Genomic DNA, 23,490 nt, shown 5'->3' with positions numbered 1-23,490 from the left:
TACATTGTAAACTCGACATATTATACAGTATGCATATATTACCAAAGGCGGACAAAGTACACATCTCCATTACTTGAGTGAAAGTACAGATACTCCTGGTCAAATATTACTCCATTACAAGTAAAAGTTGTAAAGACAGATTTTTACTTAAGTAAAAGAACAGAAGTACTTGCTTTTAAAAGTACTTAAGTAACTAAAGTAAATTTCCTTTTTTATGTCAATGCAATTTATGTTTTATTATTGTTAAGTTGTGACATATTGTTGTACATAATCCTTGCAATACCTCTGAAGCAAACTTACAATACATTACACCTACTGAATACACTGACTAGCTTGTAGTATCTTTGGAATAAATAGCTTTTAGAATGTTAAAACCTAAGGAAAAAAAACATATATATATATATATATATATATATATATATATATATATATATACATATATTATTTAGCACCCCTACCCACCCCCACAAAAGCAGGATGGTAGTGATCTCCCACAGCGCTGACAGTGTGTGCACACATCTATGTGTAGCCATTCATCCACATTTGAACAGAGTGGACAGTGAAATCCTGTAAATACAGAGTGATAAGGAAGAAAAAAAAATCTAACCTGCTTTAAAACCCAGCAACACAACTGTAGCTGTATAACTTTACAACAGCAACACTGCTTTAACAAAAAAGCAAAACAGCAAGACTTATTTGACATCAAAACAAAAATTTCAAAAATGCCGTTTAATCGCTCTTGTCACTTTGATGTCACACACATGACAGTCTGTGCAGTGCTGCTTCAAGTCCAACACCTACTGTGTTTTATTAGGAGACGCGCAACAGTTCTTCTGTGGCTTTATAGGTAATATTTTCACATTCACAATTTAGCAAAATCAGACAATATTGTGTCTAATATATACCACATTATTAACTTTTTATTATTGAATTGTTGTAAATAAATATCACATTTGCAACTGGTCAGTGTTCACAAAAATGCTGGGAAATCACTTCATGTACCCCTACAAGAGTGATTATTGATAAACTGTCTCAAAAATAGAAATTCACAATTTGGAGAAGAAAAAAAAAATCACCCACTGACTTTCTACTTCGAGGACCTTGATAGAAATGTAGTGGAGTGAAAAGTACAATATTTGTCTTTCAAATGTAGTGAAGTTAAAGTCATCAGAAAAAAATAATACTCAAGTAAAGTACAGATACTCAAAAAGTGTACTTAAGTACAATACTCAAGTAAATATACTTAGTTACTGTCCGACAGTAGTGAAGTATTTTTACTTTACTCAAGTAAATTTAAAAAGTAGGCTATCTGTATTTTATCAGAGTGTTTTTTATTTGTAAAACCATAATGTCCCGCTTTTTACTGCACTACAATTCATTAAGTTTTTTTTTTTTTTTTACCTTTAATACTTAAGAAACATTAAAAATGTAGTACTTTCTTGTACTCAAGTAAATATTTGAATTACTTTTACTTGAGTAAAAGTAAGAAAGTAATATATTTCTAATGTAATTAAGTATTAAACGATATTTAATATGAAACGCAGTGCAGTAAAAAGAACAATATTATGCTTTGGAATGTTGTGAAGTAAAGTTTTCTTAAGATAAACACTCTGATAAAGTACGGACACTTGAAAAGCACTTTTAAAGCAGAGTAAAAACACTTCACTATTGTCCACCTCTGCATATTATAGTATATTATATTATATATTGGGTTAAGAAGCTGCTTTGAAACAAACATCCATATAAAGTGTTATATAACCATGACTTGACCTAAGCATTTTTGTACTGCTGCAAAGGTGCTTACATGTTTTATACGTATGCTTTAACATTAATTTTTTATTCATTTCAAGCATAAGTTTGATTAAGAAGTTTTTAAGTAGTTGCTTAAATTATTTTATTAAAGACTGCATCTATATACACAGGCCTACAGTGTACAACTGTTCCGGTGTCAATGGAACTAAAATGCTGTTTATTTACAAGAGAGAATCTACAAAGAAGAGAGCAAAACTGATGTGTCAGTAACACTTATGAATAAGGTCCCATTAATGAATGTTAGTTAACAAATAACAATTTCCACTCCCATTGGCGCTTTTATGGAATTGCAGTCTTGCCTGATTTGCCCTGTTTAGTAATTCTGGCCTCTTGGATCTACAGATCTGGGTAGTTTGGATGTGACACTACAGAACACAGGCTTCCTTCAGGCCTTTATACCGGGTGCTTTAGAACCGTAGAAGGAAATATGTTGAAACTCATAGTCTATGCTCTGCATACATGACATATGAGTGATATTAATGCTTGACATGACAGAAATCTGATACAGCTGAGATGTGTCCTTTCCAGCAAAATCCACTTTATCATACTGACCACCTTGACAACATGTTTCAAACACGCAATCTCTTAAAGAACAGGGTGGCCGAAGAGATATCACATCATACTAACACATGCAAAAAGATGAATATTTATTTTACATAATATTTACAGCAATAATTGAAAATGGATTATACATATATTGATTTTTAAAAAAAAGTCCAACAAACTATAAACTATGAACTTGCTATACAATAAATATGAAATCCTGCTAAATATCATATCAACTTTATCAACTTTCTAAAATGAATCATTTCCTGCCTGAAAAAATAAATAAATAAATAAATAAAAATCCCTTGTGATAGCTATGCATGCTTTTATAACCTCTCGATTGGACTATTGTAGTTCTCTGTATTGTCCCATGTTGCTCGTTTACAATTGGTTAGAAATGCTGCAGCCAATTTTCTTAAGAAAGATTGCAAGTATGATCATGCCATTCCCTTTTTGCAAGCTCTTCATTGGCTTCCAGTTCACATAGGATTCATTTTAAAAGGCTCCTATTTGTGTATAAATGTTTGACGTGCCTAGAGTTACCTTTCCGAACTGCTGCATCCCTTCCAGAGACTTAAGATCTGGTAATCAAAACCTACTTATGGTTCCCTGCACAAGGCTGAAACACAGATGGAGCCTTTTTGGTGGTTTTGGAACAGCCTGCGGCCAGCAAAACTCAGTTTGCTGCTCCTACTCAGTTGAGTTGCTTCTTCCTATCTGTTTTTAAATCTCTTCTGTAAAAACACCTGTTTTCTTTAATTTTCAAACGATGCTGATGCTCTCATTTTTGTATGCTATTTCCTGTTTTGACTATGTGACTTTGAACAGCACTTGGGTCTGTCCTGTGACTGTTTTTAAATGTGCTTTATAAATAAAAGCACTAGAACTAGATACTCATATGTAATGTGTGAAGCAAGGACTTCTGGGAACGTCCATAAATGTAACATTATTTTACAGTGAAACTAATAATGCAGTGTTAAAACATTTTTCACCTTAGTTTTTTACTCTATGTAGATTTCCATAGAGATCCTACAGGGCCCTCTAATGGCAATAATCATAAAACGTAAAATGCAATTGTATGTCATTCACATTCAATATAATGAAATATTTATAATTTAAATGTTGAATGCAAAAAAAATAAAAATAAATCAGAATACATAGCTGGAGGCTCAAATTACTCCGCAACTGTAAGAAGTGCTTCAGAAGTAAACATACAGATAATTAGACAGACATAGATGGATAGACTTACAATTTTTACTATATCTTTATAAGGCAGAACAGTAAGAGTAATATGCTAGTATGCGGATCTGAATTCAGCAAGTACACTACATTCTCCACTCTCTAATTCTTCTATTACCTTTAACACAATCCTATACTGCCATCTAGTGGTCAGTAAACATACTCTAATTAATATTTCTCAAATTCCTTGCTCTGTGGAAGTTTTTCGTTTGAACTAAAGTGGAATGCAAAGCCATTGTTATTAAACTTTTACTAAAAGATATATATTTTACAAAGATAATGAATTTAGCAACATGCTAACACTTACATGGTGTGGTTGCATTGCCCCTATCCATCTGAACGCAGGGTACAAAGGTCTGTTTTAGGCACATTTGCTTATTGTGTATGAATATCATATTTAGCCTAATGTTTGTTTACCACTTTCATAGTAGCTGTGTATTTTAGTCCGACCCGATGAAATCGATAAAGATGAAGTTGAACCATGATCTTGAACTGTTTAAAGGACGTTAAAATTTATGTGTGAATCTGTCTCTCACAATTCGGGCCAGAAACATTATTAGTATAATACATCTGACTTTACATGCAGCAAGTTCCCACACTTTTTTTGAACGTTAAATGAAATAAAACTTCTAGCACTGTGATCAAAAATCAGTGTGCAAATGATCAGGAGAAATGTATTGAGGCACACTGCAGGCCAGACATAAACTTATCATCTGTGTGAACCTGTTTTCATGATTGGTTAAATGGTTGAAATGACAGAAGTAAACGTGTATATATCATCTTTTTAACTTAGCACTAGCATCTGTAACCTTATCAGTCCAATTGTTTGGTGCTTCAAGAACAACAGACCGTGTTTCCACAAAAACCAAGCACAGAGAACTTCACAAAACCAACATCCATGAAAGAGCTGAAACTGCTAAAACGTTCCTCACAGACACCAGTGCTAAAACGTGAAAAAGATGGTGTAGCTAGTCAGACAGTCACAGTTGGAGTGTAGGGAGAGGTTTATTCAGTTCTTTTAAAAGTGCCTTACATTACAACTTGAGGTAAATCCATATATAATTATGAAGAACATTTCAGGACACGACAAACCTGCTTTCAAATATTGACTGATACAATTTCCCTGTGTTTTTAAATGTAATTATCTTTAAAAAGAACACCATGGCACATGTTACAAAAAACACGCACTGAAACTTCAGGGAAGATCGAAAACCAACAGACCTTAATGAACTGAGTGGTATTTTGAATCACAGTAGAGGTCCTTTTTGCATCGCTAACAATGTCATCGCTTAATGCTATAGCGCTCTGTCATTTGAAAATCATTCACATATTAAACAAAAAGAACAAACTTATTGCTTTTTTGCCAAACATTCTATAAAACACTTATTCATGTGCAAACTGTCTTGATAACGACTATATTAGGCAGGGCACCGTGTGAGTGGGATTTTTGGAGGGTCGACTGGAGAAAGGGATTGGGTTTTTAGTACACCCAGGAGATCGGTACCCACTGCGGGGTTGAGGAGGCTCTCTCGATGGCCTCCTCCACACCCTTAACACTCTCATCTACATCGTTGTTGACGAGCATTTCATCGAAGAAGTGGCGGTATGCACCAAGGATGCTGTCGGATTCTTTCTGGATGTTCTGCACCGCCTCTGACTGAAAAGTAGAATGGAAACTTCGGTTACAAATCTTTCGAGTGTAAAAATGAAAGATTGTTGCGTTACAACCTTCAGGTCATAAGCATGCGTAGGAATGAACATCTGGGGCTTAAAGTTTCTAATTTATTCAAAATCAGTTCGAATAAATCAGTTTCTAACCTGATTGCCAGTGTTTGTAGGAGCAATGAACATCACGAGAGGAGCGAACTCTGCCGTTCTGAGCACTTTCAGCGTCTGGAGAAAAACATAATTTTGCTAGAATTAGTGACACTGCAAGGCTCATTCATATCTCCACAATGCTAGGGATCAGATTTTATGTTAATTAAATCGACGGTTGACTTGGCAGTGTGTCATTACCTGCGGTTCCACATCCAGCATGGCGATTTTCCCTTGCTCGTGAATCTTGTGGACAGTTTCGATCTTAGTCCCAAACATGTGTCCCTGGTAACTGCCGTATTCAAGTAGCTCATTCCCGATGATGCATTTGGTCATTTCATCATTGGAAATGAAGTAATATTCTTTGCCATTCTCCTCATCCTTCTTCTGGGGTCTAGTGGTGTCTACAAAGAAAAATTGTATGTTTTTATGATTCGTTTTTTTGTTCATTATTTGTCTTATCTTTTAGTAAATATTCTCAAAATAAGATTTTTGTAACACCTGTTTTCAGAGAATATATCTTAAATTAAGCTCTAAAAGTTATCTATAAATAATTAAATAATGAATTATCTCTAAAAGATATGTCATTGATATCTTTTGAAGTTTTGTTTAACTAAGTGAAAAACTAAAAAATTGAAAAATAAAACTAGAGATTAAGAAAATAATTTTGAAGTGAAAATGATTTCAAATCAGTCTTAGGTGCTTTTTAAAGCATTAAAAATTGCAATTAAAATGACTAAAAAACTTTAAGCCCCTTTAAAGCCTCTAATATCCTCACATTGATTTTTTTAGTTGATAGTTTTTCACTCGGTGGTAAAAAAAATGTTTGAAATAGCAGAACGATGGTTTCTACTGTAGCTACTGTTTGCAAACACCGTCTGCACTGCTGGATGTGGTGTTTAGATGAGTACAATTAAGTTTGGCTCTCACACTCTCAAAAACAGGTGGAAGAGTTCATAGTTAAGAAATGAATAAGATGCAGCTAGGCAGTACATACGTGGTGCTGGGTAAGCAAACTTCTCAGGATATTTGCTCAGCAGTGAATTTTTAATATGGCTCCTTCCAACTCCAGGTGCACCTTGAAACAACAGCAAAAGAGCAAATAACACATTTCAGCCTGTAAACTTCAAATCAACTGTGCATTTTCAAATATTAAGATCATCTTTGTTGATCTGTGTGATCTACGTTTTATCAAGGGACTCGTTTTCATATTTCCATTGTATGCAGAAGTTTTCATAGTTGGGTAAACTTCTGACACAAATTACAACAAATATATTTTTGCATTCCCATTTGCTCCAATGGACCCTTTTCACAAATTGTGATGCCATGTTTTAAAGGTCATCAGCATTGTAAATCCTGAAAAGTCATATATACTGTAGAATATATATATACTGTATATATTCCTTTTTTAAAAATGTATGTACATTTATAACACTTTACCTTTGCATAAAATTCCAAAAAATAGTATACACTGCAGTGAGGGTGTTTCTAATATAGCGTCTATGGGAGTGATGGTAAATTTGACATTGTTCTTTTTTCTGACTGCTGTTATCAATCTCTTTCTATTTTTTTTCCTCTCTTTGAAAGCCATGAAAACACATCATGAAGCAAATATATTTGATGTAGTCTCCTGTCCACTGCTATAGAAGTTTACTCAACTATGATGACTTCTGCTGCTGAGAAACTGGGAAATGTGAAAAAGGTCCAAAAGAAAAAATAGTGAGAGATCAATTAATGTTGTTAGAAGGGAGAATTATACGGTCACACCCTCAAATTTTAATTAATAAATTTTTTTAATTACAATGTAAAAAAAAACTTTGGCTAGGTTTACAATGTTAATAACTGTGGAAAGACATGATCACAGTCTGTGACGTCCATGATGAAGAATTCCCTGCCGGTCTGAGCTGTGTCTAAGATAGCTATGATGATGCTTACCAATGAGAACCAGAGTTTTTCTGTTGAATGCAGGCAGTCTCACTACCTCCTCATAGGATATTACATCAAGCTGGTCAAAGACTAAGGGAGAAACAAAAATTCTTTAGTTAATGCATGACAAGAGCATGTTTCTACAACAGCGGACATATGTTGTGCTTTAACACAGACAACATTTGTGATTCATACAGAAAATAAAATTATTTCTGGGTTACTACATTGAGTGTTTTTTACAGCCATAAACTGGTTGCTGGGAGATGGTATTTTCATTATTATGAAATCTAATTTTACATTAGGGGTGTCACCTTTACATCCAAAAAGTAATTAAGCTACATGAAAGCGAACACAAACCCAAAGCGCAGAATATCAACAGCTTAAATCATCTTCTCAAAATTAACATGCACCACATGTGAGGTATTAGAAATGATGAAGAAGTGAGTTTCACTTACTTGAGCTGTGTTTGGCAAGGTATTTGTCTTTGCATTTCTTCTTCTTGCCGAAAGGACTGCAGGACTGACTAACTTCCCGTGTTGCTTTGCTTTTGCTTGCTACTCGCCTGAAAAAAATGAAATGTTTGACTTGTGAAAGACAGGGAGATCGTACGTGTACATTACTAATCTCTCCGTAACTTCAAAGAAAGTCAGCCTGTCATCAAATATAGAAAAAAGATGAATGCATGTCAGACCGTACCATTCCTGAAGTTCTGGAGAAGGGAGGAGTCCTGCGAAGTCTGTGGAGGAGTTGTCCACCTTTCCTTGCCACCAGTTTGGATCCTTCTTATTAATAATTTGAATGATGTCACCCGTTTGAAATTTCAGGCCGGCTTCTTTGCACGGGATAAGTTCATCTTTGGCAGGGTCATAGTCGAATTGTGCTCTCATATACGTCTGCAAAAACATTCATTGAAAAACATTACTCCCGCATAAAACCATTGTATGCATGACGTATCAGCCAATAACTGATTTCATAGGGATTGGTTTCTCCATGGGCAACAAAAGATGTTGACCCAGGAACATCTTTCTTACTTACTGTAGAAGCTGTAACTAGCATCTTCAAAAAAAAAAAAAAAATAAAAATTCCCTCGTGATACATTCATTGTTGGTTAAAATATTATTTTAAATAATAGAATGTTAAATAGATAGATTAGTGACAATATCTACAGCTACAACTAGTTACAGGCTAAACATGATAAGAAAAGCTCTAGATGGACCTACATGTTCGAACCTCACAACAGCACAATGGTTACTTGTATATGGTGAATGAGGACTGCCATCGCTCTACACAACATCAAAAACATGTCTAATAAGTTTTAATCAACTGCAGTTCAGTTTGATGCTGTGTGACCAGCAGATGGCAGAAGAAAGTTTGTAGTTACTTCATCTAATGAGAAAAGTAAGTGTAGTTATCTGCTATTGATGCTTTAAATAGTCACCTGTGTCTTTCAATCAGTTTCCCATTCCCATGATAAACACCAAACCTTAATTTAACCAAGGATACAGGATAGACAAAGAAAGAAGTGATAAAATCACATTTAAGTGTGTATTTACTGATCAAAGGAAAACGCAAGTTGAGTAGACTGTGATAAATAAAAATAAAAGCAAGAAACTGGTAAAATGTGACATTGGTTTTGCAATTTACATTTTTTTTTTTTTTTTACTCACCTCACATGCTATGGGGCGACTTTGCTGATTGGGGATGATTTTCAATGTGACAACACCGTTTGTGTCTTTCTGTAATGTTGAACAGCATCCAACAACAATAAATCAAAAGGTAACACAACCACAGAAACATCTTGGAGTGTTAATTTTTCTTAAAAACTCAGGGAGCTGCTTTGAAACTATAGCTAAACATCAAGCTACCCAGAATTTAAAGTTCAGCTTTTAATAAAGTAGTTACACAACAGAAACTTGAACTGAAGCTTCATCTTCATGCCAAATTCTAATTAGCATAACACAAATACAGTATACATCATTCTCAATAATCTAATGCAGTCATGAAAATCCTCCTGTCAGTCGTACACGAATGCTATCATTATATATACTTCATTCACTTCGCATTAACAAAACATGTTAAATATCATTTCTTATTTTTCTTTAGATTTTAGGATGAAATATGACCCAAGCAATTCTCTGTAGTTTTCCTGAGATTCAATCTTTTCATTGTATACTATCATGTATGATATAACACAGTGTGTTTATACATTATACAATGTGTTTAACATTAAAACAGTGCATGTAGAATTTTGTCATGCTACTACTTGCGGAGAAAAGTTAAGTGTAATGACACATATATTTGACATACAAGTTTCAATAGAAATGACATTAAGATATATTTTAGCCAATTATTGAATGCTTTTCAATGCATGAATGCTGCCAAGAAAGCAGTCTTACACTAAACTAATTGATAAATTTTAGTATTACACATTTCATTTATTGTTAAATATTCATTTTTTTAAGTGTGAATTCAGTTCACACTTATTCTTTTACAGTGTATTTTATTCATAATAAGTGCTCTTTTTAAAAGTATGCTAAAATGTACTATTCCACAAATGAGAACACAACCCACCAGAATCTTCTGTAGCTGGTCTACACTTTGATTAGCAACACTTTTCCCATTAATCTCTGCGATTTCATCACCTTCATGTAAAGAACCTGTTAAAAAATAAAAAATAAACAAAAGGTTTGTCATTAGCAATTATTCATTGAGCTGTACGGAAACTGATTATTATTCACAAACAAACCATAAATCCACTGTACCTTGTCTGTGTACCATCCCTCCATGCAATATTCTCGCTACTGTACACATCTGCCTTTCATTCAGCTTAAGAGTTACACCCTGAACATGCACAAAACACAAATTTAGACAGGACTGACACAAGTAAATTAGACATCATTTAAATGTTTGGGTGAATCATTACTTTCAAATCATTTAATGACTCCAATGAGTTTAATTCTACTCTCTTTTGTATGTTTAAAAAGCATTTGAATTAGATAGTCATTTTGAAACATTAAATGAAATGCAGAAATGAAATAAAAAATTTATACCAGTGGCTCAGAGGGGCTCTTCTCAAAGGCCACTTCTCGCATCCTGCTTGCGTCTTTGCCGTTTATATGGCCAGCGCTGCCGTTGGAGAAGACTTCCTGTCCTTTGCAGTCATAAGTCTGCATGGCGGCCTGGGAATGCAAACATGGAGCACGTTACGATCTGTATTACAGGAATCCCATTAATTAGTTTTGTATTAGCTGAATCCATATATCTTAGACAAGATATTAGGGAGGAATCATATATGATTTGTAAACTAAAAACTTTTTTTTTTTTTTGTAGGTGTAAAATAAAATGGTATGATGAAGGATTAGAATTAAAGAGTCAATGTGGACATCTGTCCTGGGTTAACGATTAAACGGTTACATCTTAACACTTCATTAAATCCTACAATGCTGGGAACTGGTTGGCATGGTTATGTTGTCTGATGAGGGGGCTTGATTTCGACTGACATGACTAAACAAACGTCCTCAGAAAGTAGTAATGGTGCCTTTTATTTTGCTCTGTTTAATAATATGTTACACTGAGTGGTCCAATACATAAGTTCTTATGGACAAAGAGTGAATCTGATCTGTTAAAGAAATGGTTTGATACTACTGTTTTTTTTTCTTTGTCCAACTTTTTATTAGTGATTTAAAATTGAACTTCAGTCTGAAATGTATCAAACGTGGCTTAATTCTTTATTAATGTTGTCCAATTATTGTTCATACATATAGGGCCAGATTTAGCACCAACACAAACCTTATTTTGGCATTAAAAAATAAATGTAAAAAAATACTGTCAGGATTTACTAAAACCATACAGTGAAAAATCTGCAATACATACGCTTAGACAGTTATTTTTGCAGCTGACATTATTACAAACTACTAAACTATTACACTGCTAAATACAATAACGGATGTAAGACAGCACTCTTAACTCATCTTGTATTTATTTACTGATTAATTATTTTTTTTGGTTACATGTTGAATTCATGTTTTGTTTTTTGTTTTTTTCCACACAGTCCACAGAGCGAGACAACATATCTTATTGGTTGCAGTGCAACTACTGTCATGCTATAATTATTTTTCAGGCCTAGGGTAAATCTGGTAACCTCAAGCATCATTTATGAGCAAAATATGACAGAGATGCTCGGGTTGTCAATAATCTGCTTTTACAGACACAGCAGTGGGCCTAGAGAGCAGCAGCCAGTCATTTCAATAATACTAAGAAGACATGCACAAAAAAAGCGATCTTCACGTACACGTCTTGATGCTCAGCAAACGCATAACAATGTACAAGTGCTCAGGACAAAGTTTACACCACATTACTACTATTACATGATCAGGACTTTAGACCTCAGCTTTGAGTTGAGTTTGATGACGCGACGACTAACATGATGGGTTGATGTTAGGTTTTACTGATCTGCAAAATCTGGTGTCAGCTCGAAATGATGATGAAGTATGATTTTTTCCTACATTGTGAAATTCATGACCTATTCATATTGGACAATCAGGACAAGCTGTGCCACAAAACACTGAAAAACTGAATGTGTTCCTTTAAAAAAAAAAGCCATACAGTTTAGAACAACATGACGGTGAATGAATGTTGATCGGGGTGAGCTGTCCTGTCAAGTTGTCCTCTAACAAAAGGAAAAGCACATTGAAAATGCTTGAAGTCGTGATGAAACGAAATTAGCGACAGATCTTTTCCTCACTGAGTGTCATCATTGAGCAATAAACAAAACAATAAAACTAAATTAGAAAAAAAATAAAATAAATGCAGTCCCCTTCCAATGTAAATTTTTACTGCACAATGAATTAATTTTGTAAACTAGCCAAAGTTTATAATTATTTGAATTTAGTGAAACAATTTTCAAGAGTGCTTTTGGATGCTTACTATTGCTATTAGTTTAACCACTGGCACACTTTACCCCATAGCTATTCCTCATTTAATAAGATTTAGAAAAAATAACAGCATGATTTTATAATTTGGCAGTTCAACATGTATAATAACTGGCCCTTTCCATTGGACCATGGATCTGTCCATGGCCAAACTCTAAGGATTAGATTACTGCAAATGGCATGTACAAAACCATAAGCAATCTCTAACATTTCTTTTGAAAGAGGTTGTTTTTGAAAGCAAAGAATGAGACAAAGCATGCTTGTCTTGAGCCATGAATCATTTCAGTGTTTTAACTTGACACACCTAAAGTTTTCGTGTAAAACAGAAGTGAAAAACATTCTTTAAAATCCCTCAAACAAGTTTGTTCTGTAAACTGCATATCAAATGAAAGCCATTAGTCTGTGATAATATTAGAGCATGCAAATTCGACACAGTTCTTTCATATTTTAGGTGTCCACAAAGTTGTTGCGTATAGAATCACACACATTTGATGATGTTAAGGTATACTGTACTAAATAACACTGAAATGCTCCATTGTAACTGCACTACGGCCCTTTTGATGTGCTAAATCAGAATCAACACGTGGCTGATCTAATGCACATCTGGAGGAGCACCTGAAGAAATAGAGGCCTCAATATGTTATCTGTCGCTGAGGTTTAGCCCCTAAGCTATAGCAAATCTCAATCGCTTGATTGTTTACATCGCTAAATTAAAACAATAGTACATGCAGGGACAAGGGACAAACATATCAAGATATGATTAACATGAGTGACATGAAAAACACGATCAGATTTACAAATAAAATTGATGTTGCACATTATATGATACTCATATGATAATCAACTATCATAAGATGCTTTAACTAAACCTCCATAAGAAAAAGTACAACTCGTGATTTGTAAAGTCAAATCAAAGTTAGACTCTCTGCATTTCAGTTAGCCTAAGGGAGAGTGAGAGTAAAGGTAAAAGGGTATTAAGACTGAGTCCATTAGTGTAAGTGAGATAACAGGACAAGTGGGGAGTCCCAGGTCTGAGTGACTACATTAAGGTAATCAAATCAGTGCTTTTGTGCTTCCTGATCAAATGGATTCTCTACATACTATATCATCATTTTGAAACGCATATTTACTGACACTTGTTTACATGTAATTCAATCCAGTATAAATATAGCATCTGTCTGGACACATTAAGACCAGAGGCAGAAGTGCAAACTTCATATTTGACAAGATGCCACCCTTAAGAACAATGTGCATTTACTTTTAAATTGTAACATATTGAGATAAATAGAAAAAAATATAAATAATTTCATAATGCAAAATGTAAAATTATTATACAAAGACCCCAAGAAGCCCCACAGGTAATCTTTTGCAGAATGTATTCAAAACCTTTGTAGAAAAATACATTCTGTAAAAGATTTATAAAAAATCTCAGAGGAGGCTAGACTCCTTTGGTAGACTCCATCAGCAAAAGCCTCCAATGAACTCGCTTCGTACTGCTGACAGCGCTGTCTTCACCAGAGGGAAGTCACATGTTATAGGAAACAGCCAAATATCCTGAGCAAAGGTTGCATGCCACGATTGGGCTGATCAAACATCAATGCATGGGTCAGCTAAACAGAACCTACTATTGTGTGTCCATGCAGCGAAATATGTTGACTAAGGCCTGGTGAAATCAGCAACTGTGAAAAGTGAAACTGTGTGTTTCATATGCAGAATTCAGTGTTGGCATAACGAAAGCTATTGCAGTTTTTTACAGAGGTCATATCCTCCTGCAGTAAATCCCATATTAGTCCGTTGACTGTAATGCTAATAGAGTACTTCATTTGTACACTCCCAAAGGTTTGCAGTGTGTATGCGGCCAATTCTATAACTGTGGGAGGCCCTAACACATCCTCATTCCCAAGGGCGAGATAACAGTTTGCGACATGATCTCCTTATATACACTTCCTACTTTGGAGTTTCACTGAGTCAGGACTGTCACATGACTCAACAGACAAAGAAAAACCACCTCTGTTTTCAGGGAAGTGTCATCGCATGGCTTAAGATGTTGAAACTGTCACTTGATTTTCAGTGCTGAACAAACAAAAAAATTATAATAATAATAATTGAACAGCAGCAATAACCAAGACAGTCTTCTAAATATTTGAAATCATTTACCATGTTCAAACACATCAGTTTAAAACTCTATAGTCTTTTTTTCTTCATCTGAAGAAACAGCTCTGGCCTTTGAGGAGATATGTACTGCAGTGCACTTCACCAAAAGAAGTGTGATAGAGTTGATGACTCTTGCTGATACCTGCAGTATGTTGAGTCTAGTCCCATGCCCTGGGGAACAAAGCACACCCCTGATCTATGTAGACTGCATTGAGCAACACAAGCCAAAACAACCCTAGTGAGTTTAAAAAGTGTCATCTTCCAAACCATGAACCTGAAAGGACCTAATTTACACTGTTATTTCATGCATCTTCATTGACTGGACTGCTTTGTGATTAAAAATTTAAATGTGTCTCTGCAGAACAAATATAAATACAATCTATTATTCACAAGCTATATGCTAATATAAAACTTCCATGATGTAGCAAAATATTACATGGAAAGAGGTAAGATAAACCATTTTGTTTTACCATAGAAATCTTGAAATAACTGACAATAATATCCAGTGTTGCAAACTACTCCACCTTTTCATCAAATTTTGCAGTTTTGAGTTGAAAATATATTATTTCCTTTACTTGATTTATGTAATTCTTAACTGAATGTGACAAGACAATAAACAATACCATATGAATAATATGCACTTGAAAATAGTTCAAACAGATTACTGTAAAATCAGGTTCTTTCTTCTTATTTATTCTATTAAATCCCTTAATTGTTTAATTCCTTAAAAAAAAAAAAAAAAACTGGTTGATCACCCTCAATGCTCATGACATGGTTACAGTCTTGTAATATTGAAATTTGTGGCATTTGGTTTCTTTTGTCATATTACCGCTGTCACAGTTTTAAAAATGCCATAGGCCACAACAGTGAACTTTACAGTGATTTTACCACAGTTATTTATTTTTATCTATTATACTATATAGCAAATCTTGACTGTGTGATTCTTTACAGCATCACAAAAAATGTAAACTGTATTAAATATATTATATCCAACAATTCAATAAACTCTGATAAAGCGATATATATCTCAGCTGCCTGATTTTTCATTTAGTCACAAAATGTAGCTATATTACCACCCAGCTCTCTATATAAAGTTGAATATATAAGTGTGTCCAACTTTATTCATATATATATATGAAACTCTAGATGGCGCAGTCCGATGGCACAGGTCTAACTCAATCTGACCTAATGACATCATTATCACATGGCACAGCTGATTGGTTCTCTCCTGTATCGGTAGCCAATGAGCTCTCTGCTCAACATTCAAATAAACGACTAGTGCTTGTTGTAGCATTTTGCAGCATGCTTCAGAAACCCTCCACCCTCCCCAGCTCCACCTGCATAGATCTGCTACGAGGTGATTCATGTATGCTATAGGGGGTTATTTCATGTATGTTATATGTGCAGCATCAGTATTTCTTACATGCTCACAGCAGCATGTTGTGGATGTATTGGCAGTAGCAAGTCTCAGTACTTGCTCTGCAGCAACAGCAGTGTAGCAGATCTATTCTGTCAAGACCAAATACATTAACATTGTCATGTATATTACCATGCCAATCCCTCCGAGAGTTGTCATGACAGAAATATATATAGTGTACATTCATGTTTTTACATTGTACTTATAAAAATACCTGCATGTAATTACATCTGTAATTAATTTCTGTAATTACATTTATAATTACACTGTTGACCCATCTCTTACACCTTAACCCACCCTTAAACCCACCCAGACCACCAAACCTGCCCCTAACCTTACCCGTATCCCACCTCAATAGCAGTAATAGTGTTTTGAAATACAATATGAACACAATAAGTACATTGTCGTTAAGGCCACCTAATATAAAGTGGTACCAATATTATAAACAATAACATTATGATATTCTTTAAATCTTTATTTGCTTGCATGGTTTTTGTGATGTAATGCTATTTTTTTTTGAAGGTTTACTGTTAATAAGCAGATTTTCAAGGGAAACTTTAGACCAGCCACTCATACATGTGCTACAGTTACTGTGCTTACAATCAGCCATGTGTGAACAGGAAAGCTATGTCTTGTCCTTTTATCTAAAGCAAACACAATGCAGGGACACCGTGTTATACACAAGCAGCTCCAAACTGTTCTCCAGACTCCCCCCTTTATCTGCAGAGAAAATTACCGCTTCTATTTATAGAAAGCTTGTGCTTTTCAGTTTGACTAGTGAAGCACCCCTGTCAGCAATCTTGAAATCCTTAGTATTCTAGACTGTAGGTAGTAGGCTTAGTATTCGAATTAAATGTTCGATGAAGTTATTGTCTTCATGATTTTCATCTGTGTTTCTACTGTAGGTGGTTGCTGTTCTGGAAGGTTGCTAGTTAGCTTAATGGCCCAAATCTGAAAATCCCTAGATATGACCTCAGTGTAATAGGCATTCCAATTCATAATATATTGACCATCATTAAGTTATTGTCCAATATTAGCACTGGATTGGTCTGAACTGGCTGATATTGGAAGCAGATAATATCAGGACATTGGAGCTTACACAATAGAACATTAAAGTTTAGTATCGATTTATAATATCAGCCATTTTGTTGGTAAGTGATTATTGTGATTTGTTTTGTTTACGCTTAGACATCACATAATTCAGTGATATTCAGATACACATCACATTTGACCAAGAAAATTGACTTCTTATGGCAAAACAAAGTTAACATGTCTCTTGTGCCTCCTGCCCCTAATCCTATCTTTGCTACACAATACTATTGTCTCCTCATCAATGAGTTTATCTCAGGAAACAATCATTAACCTTGTTACTTCACAACTGGAAATGTCTTTACCATGTCGGAACATAATGTCCCAAGTAGCCTACTGCGGGTAACACAAGGAAAAGGAGTTAATGACATTAACCCATTAAAGTGAAGAGCAGAGAGATTGATAACGATGAGTCAACACATGAATCTGAAACATTACTACTTTGACTAATTCAATTATCATTATAGTTATACAGGCTTCCAGGCTAACATGACGTGATTATTATCTCTGACAGCTTATAACAATGTTAATTGAGATCTCGTCAATGTCTTTTGTTTTTCCAAGGAAGGAAAATAATTAAATTGAGACTTTAACTGGAAGTTTCTGGTATTTTGTTTCTCCTGAGAAGAAGAAGAAAAATAAAAATAAAACCAGACCAAACTGCTCATGAAATTCAAATCACCTGAGCTATTATACCTACTTAAATTATAGAATAACATTTATTGAATAACCTGCTGTGCTCTAATTTTATGCCTGCAAAAAAACAAACAAAAAAAAACAAACAAAACATCTGAGATTAAGTTGATGCATAAACTGAAGTCCATTAAGTCTTCCGAGCTACAAAAGAGCAATCCTTAAATCATTTATTTGCTTAAACTAGTATTTTGAGATGACAAGCTATTTGAGTATGACATCAGCAAAAAGCATAATCAGTTTCTATTAAATTATCTTAGAGTAAAATAATATTTTCCGGGCACAGACTGAAAAAAAAATCCCCACCACATTAAATGAAATGCTAATAAATATAAATTAATTTATTTGTTTCAGAGAGAAATGATGCACACACAGCTGTCATGTAGCTCTTGGGTAAATGATTCATTTCTCGTCAGTGATTCAGAGCCGGTTCACTAACAGTCTAGTCTAAATGATTCTCCAGAGGATTTGACTGATAGGGCGAAAGCTACTTTTGCAAAACACATAAAACTTACTGGAAATATAGTTATGACTTACTTATATAACCTAATTTTATTGAAGATTTACCTCACACGGACTACAAGGACACGTGGAATCACAACAAAACACTAAAAAAGTTAACTGAAGAAAAGGGGGTAATAAATACTCTTATAATGACAATTAATTATGCACAATCACATGCAAGTAATCCTAACCAATAAGTACATTTAGTTAATTAATATTACTCGGTACTTAAATGTATGATCACACTGTAACAAGGACACCTTAAAATAAAGTGTAATCATAGTTTTTAGAATAGATCTCATAAAAGGAAGGGACCATTTAATAAAAGAATCACCGAATCGGTTATTATCCGGTTCTTAAAAGAACTGTTCGAAAGAATCGTTTTGCGGAAACGAGTTCCCCACTACCATCATGACGTCACGATGCGTCATGCCAAAATAATATTCGATAATCTATTCAACGCCTTTATATGCGAGTCGTGTGAAATTAATTCGAGTTACTTTGCAAACTATTTGACCTAAAATCGTCAAAATATCTAATGGTATGAAGAGGAAAGTTGTTATGAGCGGCAGTGTGATGTTGATCTCAAACCGGGCTGCACCAGTCTGGACCAGAACATCTTAAGATCCCTTACGTGCATGAGAAACTCTTATATCTGTGACACTGATAAAAAACTATCGACACACACTGTCAACATCCGACTGTCAAATATAAATGCTGAAATAAGGCAACGAGTCGTCTCCTGTAATCGTGAGATCAGTGGTTAGTTTAGCGAATCCTCTTACCTTGTCTGACTTGGGTTTATTCTGCAGCAGCTGTTCCAGATAGAGATCGGAGAGAGCTGTTCGCGCGCTGTTGACACGCTCCAGAATGACAGCAGGTTCGTTTTTATTGGAATTTAATGTCATGTTTCACAGATAGAGGGGAGGGGGTAGAAAAAGAAAGAAATAGTCTGGACCGAGTTGGGTCTGCTCAAGGTCCGAAAGGGGTTGGTCAGAAGAGCGATACGGCGTGATAAGAAAGCTTGAGACAGTTGAAGATAAAGGTTGAGAGATTCGGGCTCGAAGTCCAGAGTTTGCGCAAGAGACAAGACACAGCTGACAAAGCACATAAACATTGGTGTGAGGAGGGGGCTGGCACACTGCAGCTTCCCTTCAGAGTGCGCACTTACGTAGTTAATATCTCGCAAAGCGGACCGCAAGCGATTTCTATTACGACGAAGACTAAGCTCATGAATATTAATTACGTAGCAGTAGTCCAAATTGATTGGCTGACAGAGAAACGTTGGTAGGCGGGCGCTAGTCATCTAACGAATTAAAGGCGTGCTGCTATATTGAAGGCGTGGTTCATGAATATTAATCATGTAATGTGACTGTATTCTCCAGGAAGGTTTGTTAAATATTAATGAGCGAAGCCTTCATCGTAGTACGGTTTTAAAATTAGCAAATGTTTTGTCGAATCATAGTTGTTTTCACCACTTGCTGATTGAAGTTGTTTCGTTTCTCTGTGAAACTGAAAATATCATAAGCGAGATGCCGAAAAGCGGTATTGTTTGTGCTTTTTTCAGCTGATTGTTCAATTTTGCTGTCATAGTTATATATGAATAAAGAAAGAAAGAAAGAAAAACAACGTACGAGAAAAGCAAAGTAACCCTCCTGTATATTACTGTAATTTAAATGAAAACGAACGTTTCCTGTGCAAGTTAGTGAATGTGCATTCATGTCAATGTATCAATATAAGACAAGCTTGAGTAAATATCAAATTGAAGAGCATGTACGCCCCCTTGCGTCCCACACACTAAGTTTTTTTTTTTTTTTTTTTTTTTTTTAGTAGTGAAAGTACAGTTGAGTGTTATGAACTGCGTCCTCTAGAACATATTCAGGAGGCATTCATTTATTTTAATTACATCAGTTAATTAATTTGACTGACTCTGGCTGTGTCCAAAATCCCTCCCTTTACCCTTTCGGTTTTGTAGTGGTGTCCAAAAGCTTAGTAGAAATGATGTGCACTCATTCAATCCTTCATTTAAAGTACTAATATGCATCTTTTAGTGCTAAACAAGGTACAAATGTATACTTTTAAACAGGCTTTTTTTTGAGAGAGAGAGTGTGTGTGTGTGTGTGTGTGTGCATAGTGGACTAATGAAGGGAATAGTGAAAAAGGGTAGGTAAGATGGGATAAGATGGGATGGGATAAGATAAGATAAGATGACCACCACAAAATCTCATCTTAACACTTAATGAATGGCTATGCTCTTCTTTTGTGTGTGTGTGTGTGTGTGTGTGTACCTGTTTTTCTATTCAGGTGAGGACTTAAACCTGAATACACACAGACTCATGGGGACTCGTGTCACGGTCATGGTTAAACAAGGTAATAAATCACACAGAATGAAGTTTTTTGAAAATCTAAAAATGCCTGTAGTTTCCTGTAAGGAGTAGGTTTAGGTGCAGGGTTGGTGTAGGGCGATAGAATATACGGTCTGTACAGTAGAAAAACCATTACGCCTATGGAGAGTCCCCACAAGGATAGCAAACCAGACGTGTGTGTGTGTGATTTCATCTGAATATCGTCATATGTGAGATTTAGTCAGATAAAACAGTTCTGAGGTTAAGTGAACTTAACATTAAAGTGATGACTGTATTATGCTGAATATCAAAAGTTTTCGTGTCTATATTAGACACAAAAATGGACATTTCAGACATCTTCAGACATCATCGTGTTGAATTAAAAACTTATAGGCTGAGTGAAATCATTCAATTTGAATAATATTGCTATTATGACATAGGCCTACATTTTAAAATATGGCCAATTAAATATGTATATGTTCATATGTATATAATTAATAAAATAAATATACCTTTCAGATGAATCTCTTTATGCATTCTGCTTTACCACTGGGGGCCTTTACATTTCGTGCTGTTATTAGCAAATAAGCAGATGCGAATAAGCAAAATGTTTATTTATTTCCCTTAATAACACTTGGCTGATGCATCATCATCATACACTTATATCTAAATATGTTACAATTTAAAAGTAAATGCACATTGTTCTTGTCTTGCTCAAGAGAGTTCACGAGGCTGCATAGTGGGTTTGTGCCTTTTACCACCTTTCAGATTTTTACAAGAAGACTATACCACTCTTATGTATATTAATAACAAAGAATTAAAAATATCACAAGGGCAGATGCAGGCTTTATGTTTGTTTTGCTTCCTCTTCCATCCCATTTGATGTTGCTGATTCAGGTCGAAACAAAGTGATTCATCCAGATGAAATGAACTGTAAGCTTTCATTTGTCTGCCCCTAAACGTTCAGATACCCACAATAAAGGAGAAAACTACAGGAACAGAGTAAGACTATTTGTTGTTTGCTGACCTGCTGCTATCAAAGGAGACTTGTCTCTTGATTTTAATTATTAGAAGTATTTGAATAATTGATATATTTTACTGTAATGTACGAACAATTTCCTGACTGTAAATACAAAATGTAAATATTTTTAAAGGATGTTTGTTCTTTTTGCTCGTCGTGTTTTTGTATTATTTTCCTCAGGCCTAGTAAAAGAAATGATCTGCACATGAAACACCATCCAAGAAACATCTGTAGATGTAACAAACAAAAACAGGTCACAGCAGGTTCTACTTCAGCATATTTATTTTAAACTGAATAAATACATATGTATTCAATAAATCTAATGGTTTGTTGTACTGTATATACTGTATATATTGTTGCACTGGATATTTGGGTTTTCTCTATAGTGTGAAATCCCTATGTTTTACGTAGCAATTAATTTGCTGTGTTACCAGAATGTCTTTGCTGCTAGTTCTCTGCAGTGTCGTAAGTGAAACTGGGGAGTTTGGTAGCGTGGGCTGGAAAAGTTTCGGTGACCTGTTCATCATTTTCTAGCAGTGAGCTGCAGATTTAAGAGTTACAAAGTTCAAAGATTATTATGGCTGCATTTGTGGTTTGGCTGACATGCAAAACATGAGTTTTGATACCAGCCCTTGTCACTTCCTGTGGGGGCAATGACATGGGCTTGTTGCAGCCTTGCAGTAAATGTTTGAGAAGTAATTCTAGTTGTTTCAAATGATTGGTAAAGCTTTTGTAGTTTCTGTGTTAATGTTAATGTTAATGAATACATTAAATGTTTGTACAGGAAATTGGTTTGAATCAGGTCAGTTCTTTAATTAATGCTGTTTAATATAAATCCTACAACATACTGTAAATAAGAAAAAATAAATAAATCTATAATTGTTTTAGCCTGTTCTCTTTATTGGATGTATATTGGAAGCATAGTTTAAAGCGCATATACTTGTGCATTTATTTGGAAGTTATTTTGTACTTTTTCTCACCTTCCATGAAAAATAAAAACATATTCCCATTGTAGGTGCATACTGATTTTTCATGCAACAAGTTTTTGATTTTTAAAAAATGCAGCATGTCTTACCATGATGATACACAAATTTATCTCACTTTGAAATCTGGAGAGAATTGTAGTTCAAATTTACTTTTGGCATGTCTGGACGAGGTGAAAAGCTGGATGGTTCACAATTTGATTCAGTTAAATCAAAGTAAAACAGAGATTATGATTTTTGCCCCACCAGAGGATGCTCAGACATTAACACTCATTTAGGTCCTTGATCAGCCTATTTTCATGGCCAAAAAAGAAATCTAGGAGTTGTGTTTGACAAGCAGATTAATGCTGTGTGTGTGTGTGTGTGTGTGTGTGTGTGTGTTCAGATTAGGTCTCTTACTCGATTAAAATCTATTTTGTCAAGGAAAGATTTAGAAAAGGTTATTAATGCCTTTATTTTGTCTTGTCTGGAGTCTGGACTATTGTAATGTTTTTTTTATGTGGGGTCTTGTCAGACTATTATTTCACGCTTACAATTAGTTCAGAATGCGGCAGCTAGTCTGCTTGTGAGTGCTAAGAAAGTCAACATATCTCTTCTATTTTGGCCTCTTGTTACATGTCTGTGGTTGTCTGTGTTGATTTTCCTTTGACCTACTTTAGTTGTCCTCATTACGTTACTCTGTTCATCTGTGTTGCTTTCATTAAGTCATTACTCCCTCACTTGCTTTTGTTTTTATACATTTATATCATTCATTAATTCCCTATTCGCACAGGATTAGTATTACCTGTGGCCTGTAGCACAAAGCGAGATGAACAAACTCAGAGTTGCAGAGTAAGTTTTGAGTTGACAAAACCTGATAAAGCCAACCTGGTTTAGATCAGGTTCACAGGGCTCACAAAGCTCGATATAAAACATTCTCTGTCAACTCAGAGTTTGAACCAGAGTTTGTGATTAACTCTGGAGTGTATGCACCTGAAAGTGAAAGAATGAATGATGCACTTATATAGCGCTTTGT

The 23,490-nt window shown here is 34.9% G+C and overlaps 1 protein-coding gene across 1 annotated transcript; it reads right to left on the bottom strand.

Moving 5' to 3' along the window:
- Positions 1-4,583: 4,583 nt before the first annotated feature.
- Positions 4,584-19,302, bottom strand: mpp1 (MAGUK p55 scaffold protein 1). Its single transcript, XM_058759234.1, has 12 exons — positions 18,912-19,302; positions 10,389-10,517; positions 10,101-10,179; positions 9,910-9,995; positions 9,006-9,074; positions 8,035-8,231; positions 7,794-7,900; positions 7,348-7,428; positions 6,410-6,490; positions 5,614-5,816; positions 5,416-5,490; positions 4,584-5,254 (listed from the first exon to the last, which is right to left on the bottom strand). The coding sequence occupies exons 1-12, from the start codon at positions 19,032-19,034 to the stop codon at positions 5,078-5,080; spliced, it is 1,407 nt and encodes a 468-aa protein (XP_058615217.1). The 5' UTR covers positions 19,035-19,302; the 3' UTR covers positions 4,584-5,077.
- Between the last annotated feature and the right edge of the window lie 4,188 nt (positions 19,303-23,490).

Source organism: Onychostoma macrolepis, chromosome 21 (genome assembly GCF_012432095.1).
Source record: "Onychostoma macrolepis isolate SWU-2019 chromosome 21, ASM1243209v1, whole genome shotgun sequence".
NCBI classification, from domain to species: Eukaryota; Metazoa; Chordata; class Actinopteri; order Cypriniformes; family Cyprinidae; genus Onychostoma; species Onychostoma macrolepis.
The sequence above is the reverse complement of the archived record's forward strand: the minus strand, read 5'-3'. Positions and strand labels throughout refer to the sequence as shown.

Coding starts and splice junctions, on each gene's coding strand:
- mpp1 (XM_058759234.1), bottom strand. CDS start 19,034: ATGACATTAAATTCCAATAAAAACGAACCTGCTGTCATTCTGGAGCGT. Junction 10,180..10,388: donor AGAGCCCCTCTGAGCCACTG/GTATAAATTTTT, acceptor GTGCATGTTCAG/GGTGTAACTCTTAAGCTGAA. Junction 5,255..5,415: donor CTACAAACACTGGCAATCAG/GTTAGAAACTGA, acceptor TCTACTTTTCAG/TCAGAGGCGGTGCAGAACAT.